This window comes from Microtus oregoni, unplaced genomic scaffold (genome assembly GCF_018167655.1).
Source record: "Microtus oregoni isolate MIOR12 unplaced genomic scaffold, Mior012 000050F_ref0000143, whole genome shotgun sequence".
In the NCBI taxonomy this organism is placed as follows: Eukaryota; Metazoa; Chordata; class Mammalia; order Rodentia; family Cricetidae; genus Microtus; species Microtus oregoni.
This window is the reverse complement of record NW_024543256.1, coordinates 585,089-592,608: the sequence shown is the minus strand read 5'-3', so window position 1 is coordinate 592,608 and position 7,520 is coordinate 585,089. Positions and strand designations below refer to the sequence as shown.

At 44.4% G+C, this 7,520-nt stretch overlaps 1 protein-coding gene across 1 annotated transcript in view; it reads left to right on the top strand.

Annotated features, from left to right (window-relative positions):
- Positions 1-80: 80 nt before the first annotated feature.
- LOC121437163 (B-cell receptor-associated protein 31) overlaps positions 81-7,520 on the top strand; it is a 41,554-nt gene continuing 34,114 nt past the window's right edge. Inside the window, exons 1-4 of the mRNA XM_041637008.1 lie at positions 81-399; positions 1,174-1,226; positions 1,956-2,091; positions 4,645-4,745. Coding sequence (XP_041492942.1) covers positions 2,000-2,091; positions 4,645-4,745 — 193 coding nt within the window. The 5' untranslated portion in view covers positions 81-399; positions 1,174-1,226; positions 1,956-1,999. The remainder of the gene's footprint in view (positions 400-1,173; positions 1,227-1,955; positions 2,092-4,644; positions 4,746-7,520) is intronic.

The window sequence follows — 7,520 nt, the reverse complement described above, 5'->3', positions numbered from 1 at the left end:
CAGAAGGCGGAGTTGGGGCAAGGGGCACCCCACCCGGTACTCGCTCAACGGCTGGGCCCCACCCCCTCTCTGACCACTGAGACAAGGGATGACCGCGTAGGCTAGAGAAGCGGCCCTAGCCTTCCCGCCAAGGCTCCTCCGAGCACCACCCTTGCGTATCCAAAGAGTCAGAGACGCGAGCGGCAGCCAGCCGACACCTCCTCCGAAAACCTAGACAACAGCCCGCGGTCTGGGGGCGGAGCGGGAAACGGCAGCGGGCGGAGCCTTTGGGGCCTCACAAGAGCTTGTAGGCGGGGCCCGATGCGCGTTTCCGGTTTCCGGTTGCGGGCTAAGGGGCGGGCCGGAGCGGTGGTGAGAGTTTGGTAGTGGCGGTAGGGTGTACGCCTTGTCTGAAACTCGGTAAGCTGAGTCCGCGGGTGTGGCTGCCTCTCGGATCGCCGAGGTTACCCCAGTCCCTTCATGAGGGCAGGAACTGTGTGTCTCAGAAAGACTGGGAATTCTGTAAAATCTCTGGATCCGGGCTGACTTAGGAGTCTAGGGCAGGGTCCAGTAGAGGGATGTTGGGGTGGCAGGTGGAGCGGAGCTCGAGGGCGGGGGTCAGTGATGAAACCCAATCCGAGAGAGCTGCCCAGGTAGGCCACCTGGCGCGATGGACTTGGGTGGCATTGTGGCGTTCTAAGGCTGTTGGTTCCCTTTGGCTTCGGGCGAGACTTTCTGGTTCTGGAACTTTCTCTGGGTAAGGCTTTGAGGTGTTCTGTAGAGACCTGTATTTGTTTTTGGCCTGGATTTCTGTCCTCTAGGAGTCGCTCTTGTGTGTGGGCATTTTAAGGGCACATTAATGCTTCACATTTCATGCATCCGCAGGAGCAGACGGAAGGCCTGTTTAGTTTCCGAAAAGCAGCCTCAGAGGGAGGCTCCTGGGTTATCTGACCCTCCCGGGTGTTGCTGTGGGAGGTTGGAATGGGCCTCCTTGCTTGCACTAGGGCCGAGGCAGTGGTGTTTGCAGAAGGTGCACATATGAACATTGCAGTCCCAGGCCCACTGAAGGAGCGACTGAAAGACTTGTAGCTCCTCTAGCAAAGGCTTCTGATCTGGGAAGGGAGCCTGATGGGTGCCCTTGTTCATGTACTATTCTTATGAGAAACTTTTTCTTTTTTTTTTTTTGTTAAACAGGTCTAAGGAGTCCGTTGGACTCCCCCCTCCCCTGAAAGGAATCATCAACAAAGGTACATTGTCTTGGTAACACAGACATGCTGGAGGGCCATAAGTAACTATTCCAGTCAAGGGAAGTTCGTTGCCTGGCTAGCATTGGAGGGGCTCTCGCAGGCCCAAGCATGGCAAACATGGCTCTGGCAGGTCTTTTCCCTCTCCCATTCCCTCTTCCTTGCTAAAAACTGATAGATTACATTCCTAAAGTTAGCCACCAAGGTCTGTTCCCTTATTTGCCTACTACCTCTTCCTGAGGCTGATACCAAGATCCAGCTATCAAAGTATTGAAGTTCAACAATCAAAAGCCCCCTTTTGAAGTGCCATAATTATCATGTCCATTCAGAATTAACTCATCCTAACACGGGGTTTCCTTTTCCCTTTTACTGCCATTTAACTATGGGCCATGTCTGTCTCTCTATACAGAGGCAGTCTTTTGTCCCAGAGAGACAAATACCTCTTCCCCTTCTCCCTAGATCTCCAACTCCTGTCCTTTGTCTCTCTGGGGCCAAATAAATCTATGTGCTGAGAACATGGTCTTGGGGTATCTTGGGCTAACTTTGCAGTCCCATTGAAGCATCATTGGCCAAGTATTCCTATTGAGTTTCAGCCAGGGCTGCACAAGCTCTGAAGCAGAGTGCCAGAGTCTGTTGTGAAGAGTAGCAGCCCCAGCCTCTCCAAGGTCCTTGAACTAGATGTCAGTGACTGCCCAGCTCAAGTGGTTTCTCCTGTTCCTTCTGCCCTACCAGGAGACAAACGCCCATCTCTCTGTTGGAAACCTTTAAGTCACAGGATGAGTCTACAGTGGACTGCAGTTGCCACCTTCCTCTACGCAGAGGTCTTTGCTGTGTTGCTTCTCTGTATTCCCTTCATTTCCCCCAAAAGGTATGGCTAGTAGAGCAACAAGACAAGCATTATGGGGAAGGTGCCTGTCTAACCCTGAACCTTAGAGTTTCTGTGTGTAGAGTTGGTGGACCCTGAAATTGGGGCTAAATGGAAACAAGTAAAATCTGTCTTAGATAAGGGTGACAGGAGGTTTGTTGGTTTGTTTGTTTTTAAATCACCAATCGTGCACACTGTTTTGCCTTGTTACTTCTTCAGTTCCTTTTCTGTGCACCCTGCCTTCTGGTCTTTGTAAAGGAAGATCTATCTTCAGTTTTGTGGCTGATATTCTCTTGCCTACCCTTAGGCCTCAGGGCTGTGAGGATGACTGTGTGGAAATCAGAATACTTGCACCACAGGCTTTCATTGTTGATTTGGTGACGTTTGTCCTCCTAACTAGCTCTTACTGGCAATACTTAGTAGGCTCATGCGCATTACTCAGCCTATGAAGGATGAAGCCCTATTCTCTTTTAACAAACAAGATTTGCTAAAAGTGATTTAGTTACTAATTTTTAAATTATACTTAATACATCAACACATTATCCTTATTTAAATTAATATGTTATAAAATCACCACAGTTAATAATACCTAAGGACCGGCCGGGCGGTGGTGGCGCACGCCTTTAATCCCAGCACTCGGGAGGCAGAGGCAGGCGGATCTCTGTGAGTTCGAGACCAGCCTGGTCTACAAGAGCTAGTTCCAGGACAGGCTCCAAAACCACAGAGAAACCCTGTCTCGAAAAACCAAAAAAAAAAAAAAATAATAATACCTAAGGACTATTCTTGCCAAAACTCATATTGGCATCCACCTTACAGGAAATATAGAGATCAAAACACTGGCAGGACTGTAGTCTTGGATGTTTTCTAGGACAACTAATTTGGTTCCACCACTCAGGAGGTGAAAGCAGGATCAGGAGTTCAAGGCCTATTTTGGCTACTTACCAAATTTGAGGCTAGCCATGAGACCCTCCTATCTGAAAATGATAAGGACTGGGGAGATAGCTTGTCAATAAAGTACTTACTGCACAAATATAAGGATCTGAGCTTGATCCCCATCACCCAGGTGACGCACTCCTGTAATATAGTTCTTTAGAGGCAAAAACCAGGAGGATCCTAATCAGTCTAGCCAAATCAGTAAGCTCTGGGTTCAGTGAGACATTTGCAAAAAAGAAAATAAAGTAGAGAATGATTAGAGAAGATACACACCTAAGGCCCCCCACTCATGCACAGCACCAAAACACACGTGTATCCACATACAGATACAAACACATAGAAAAAAGTGAAAAAAGGAGAAGGAAGGAGGAACTGATTAAGACCAACTTAAAACACAAATTGCAAATTCAGAACCATGCCATGTCATGTTTCTAGCAAACTAACTGTTCATTTTTAAATCTGCATTTGATGACAAGGGTGGTTTGCTGACAGGGTCTCAGTATGTAGGCTTGGGACTTGCAGTGTAGATCAGGCTGGCCCCAAACTCACAGAGATCTACCTGCCTCTGCCTCCCAAGTGCTGGGATTAAAGGTGTGTGCCACCATGATCAGCCTGACTTGCTAATTTTTTTAGTACTATGGAACTCCTTCTGAAGGCTTTTTAGAGCCATGTCTTGAATGTTTGTTCATGGAAATGATGGAGTGTTTGTGTTCCTTTTTATAACCTAGAGTGTTAGGTGTCTACACATAAAAAGATTGTCACATATTAGAAAGACAGAAGGAACCAGGCATAGTGGCACACTTCTTTAATTCCAGCACAGGAAGTCAGAGGCAGGTGGATCTCTGAGTTCAAGGACAGTCTGGTCTACCTAGTAAGTTCTCGGACAGCCAGGGACCTATTTAGTAAGATCCTGCCACAGGAAAAAAAAAGATGAAAGAAAGACAAAAGGAATAACTATGTTTGTGGCAAACACTCAACTACTACAAGGGAAAGTACAATGAAAACTAAGTTTCCCTTACTAGAGACTGCCAGTATTTTAAGACTGATTTCCAGCCAGGCAGTGGTGGTGCATGCCTTTAATCCCAACATTCGGGAGGCAAAGGCAGGCGGATCTCTGTGAGTTTGATGCCAGCCTGGCATACAGAGCTAGTTTCAGGACAGCTAAAGCTGTTACACAGAGAAACCCAGTCTCAAAAAACTAAAAACAAAAAAAAAGAGTTTTTTTGCAGGTGGACAAACATCATTTATTTTTTTATTCATTCCTCTCTCTCATGTGCATTGGCGTTTTGCCTGCATGTATGTCTGTGTGAACATGTCGGACCCCTGTAATTGGAGTTATAGACAGTTGGAGAGCTGCCACGTAGGTGCTTGGCATTAAACTTGGGTTCTCTGAAGAGCAGCCAGTGCTCTTTACTCTGAACCATTTCTCCATCCCTGACAAACATCTTTTTATTAAGTACTCTTGAACTTAATAAATAGGGGAAACATATAAGCAACTGAGACTGATTTTTGTACAGGTCCCTTGGCTATTGGAGAAGAGCACCAAACTGTCTTTACATTTTACTCAGGGTTTGTATTGTGAAGGTGCATCTTCTTTAGTGTCTGTCTTCATCTCCTTCACAGATGGCAGAAGATTTTCAAATCCCGGCTGGTCGAGCTGGTAGTGACCTATGGCAACACCTTCTTTGTGGTTCTCATCATCATCCTTGTGCTGTTGGTCATTGGTGAGTGAGTTGCAGCAGGGGTTGCTCCATGACCAGGTCCTGTGTCATAGCTTCTAAAGCCCCATGTCATCTTGGATGGATAGAAAACAAGTTTTACCTTCTCAGAGACAAATTAATCATTTATCTGCAAAGGAGGTGCTATTAGCAGGGCCTTCATCTTAAGAGGTTCCCATAGCAGTCCATATGGACTTACATTTAGTGGCTTTTATATACTCTTATGACCACCTGTATTTCCAGGGTACCCTAGTTATTTTAGAACTGATGCAGAGAGAACTAACTGGCCTGTGACATTGGTCCAGATAGTGCTGCTTTTCAGTCATGGAGACAGCAGTGTGGTCTTCTCCATTGAAGCCTGACATCATCTTTTAAAAATTACTCTGTCTTTTAGTTTTTATTTGTTTATTTATCACTGTTACTATTTTTTGTTGTTTAAGATAGAGTCTCTCCACCCAGGCAGAGGCAGGTGAATCTCAATGAGTTCAAGGCTAGCCTGGTCTACAGAGTGAGTTCCAGGACAGCCAGAGATACACAGAGAAACCTTGTCTTAAACACCACCCCCTCCCAAGACAGTTTCTCTATGTGGCCTGGACTGTCTTGGCTCTGTAGACCAGGTTGGCCTCAAAATCAGAGATCTGTCTGTCTATGCCCTCTGAGTGCTGAGATTAAAGAGATGTGTGCCTGGCTGCTGTTTGTTTGTTGTTTTCTCATCTTAAAAAGAGATGTGACGGGGTTGGATAGATGGCTCAGCAGTTAAAAGCAATGGCTGCTCTTCCAGAGGACCTGGGCTCAGTTCCCAAAAACCACATGGCAGCTCACAACTGTCTGTAACTCTAGTTTCAGAGGATCTGACACCCTCACACAGACATACATGGAAGCAAAAGACCAATACAAATAAAAAAGCAAATCTCTGAAAAAAAGAAAACAAAGATATGAGTTAGTTTTTGTTTCTTTTATTTGAGATAGGGCCTTATCCTGTAATCTAGGCTGGCATTAAACATCTGGCTTAGTCTCTCAAGTGCTGGAGTTACATGTATATACCAGCATGGCTGGTGAAGCAGGGCTTCCAAGTACAAGACCAGAGCAATTAAACAGCCTAGCTGGAAATGGGGTTCTGTTTTCTCCTATAGTGTGAGGTAGAAAACTAAGTGACAGCATGTCTTAGAGACAGAGCTGAGACCTCTCTGTATATGCATAGGTATAAAGTCTTTCCAGGTAATACAGTTGTATAGTATTGTAAACTTCAGCATTAGCATGCATTATCCACAAGACTTTGAAAGATAAATGGTATCAGAGGGCAGGCTTAGGTCTGTGGCCATGATAGGTGTTATCAAGATGGAAGTGGAGACAAGCAAGGTGGTGCTTGCCTTTAATCCTAGCACTCAAGAGGTAGGTGTAGGTGAATTTCTGTTTGAGGCCAGTCTAGTCTTACATAGAAACTTCTAGGATTGCCAGGGCTACATAGAAAGACCCTTATTTCAAAAAACCAAAAAGATGGAAGAGGAACATTTTACAGTGAGGTGGTAGTGAGCCCATTTGGAGACAGGGAGCCAATTAAGCTGTTGTCTGACTGTTGAATGATTGTTGATTTGCTATAGTGAGCTATCAGTATGTTCCCTTGCTTGAACGCTAGTCTCTTTACTCTTCTGTGAAACATCAAGTCCTGTTTCAGAGATCTGATGCCCACATAGGCATGGAATATTTTCCTCAAGTTCCAGCAAAAATGCTGCAGGGTAGAGTTTGAGTTAGTGTTATGCACAACTCCATCCACTAGTTGCAGTATTGGGCATTTTCCCTTAATGTTTAGGGTTTGATGGGATTTGTTCAGGTGGGACTTCCTGTGAACAGGCCAAATATGTCTATAGATTCCCAGGCACAGCTATTGAAATGCTTTTAGCAAGACTCTAAGAGGTGGCTTTTTCCACTTAGGGTCTGAGCAGTTTCTGGGATAGGAGCCAATAGGGAGTATGCAGGTCTTGCTTAGAGTTGAACTTCATGAAATGCCAAGCAGTAATAGTATAGTAGTACTTTTTCATCATGACTGCCAGCCCACAAATAATGAGACTTATTTATTATTAATTTTGATTTTATCTTAGGCTTGTCTCTAACTAGTTCTTACAGTGTAAATTAACCCTATTTTTAAATCTCTGTTCTTTTATGTGATTCTTTAGCTCATCTCCATATTGCCCACCCTGCTTCCTTTGCATCTGGCTGGCTCCTCTTTTCTTCCCAGAGTTCTCTCTCTGCCTGGAAGTCCCTTCTATAATCTTCTTCTAGCTCTTGGTCGTTCAGCTTTTTATTACACCATTCACTGCAATACATCTTCACACAGTATACAAATATCCCACAATATTTCCCTCTTTTTGTCTAAATAAAAAGGAAGGATTTTAACTCTAACATAGTAAAATTATAAGAACAATTGTTATGTAAGAATTAGATTCACAGTGTGCAGTCCATTTGTATTTGGCATATACGGAGAAAATATCTATTCTATCTTAGTGAGTCCAAAGTTTTTTACCTAAACCACTTTCTTTTATAACTTATTACCATCGTAAAAATATCTTTGTAGACCTTAAAACATTTTCTTGATAAACAACTTAAGCTTTTATGTCTCCCAACCTTATAAACTTGACATCTTTTTTGTTTTGTTTTGTTTTTTCTAAACAGGGCTTCCCAGTAGATAAGGAGCTACAGGTTCGCCTTTAACTCAGAATCTATGTGCTGTCCTGAGGCTCATCGTTTCTCCTCTATCCTGTTTTGTATGTCTGACTCATTCTT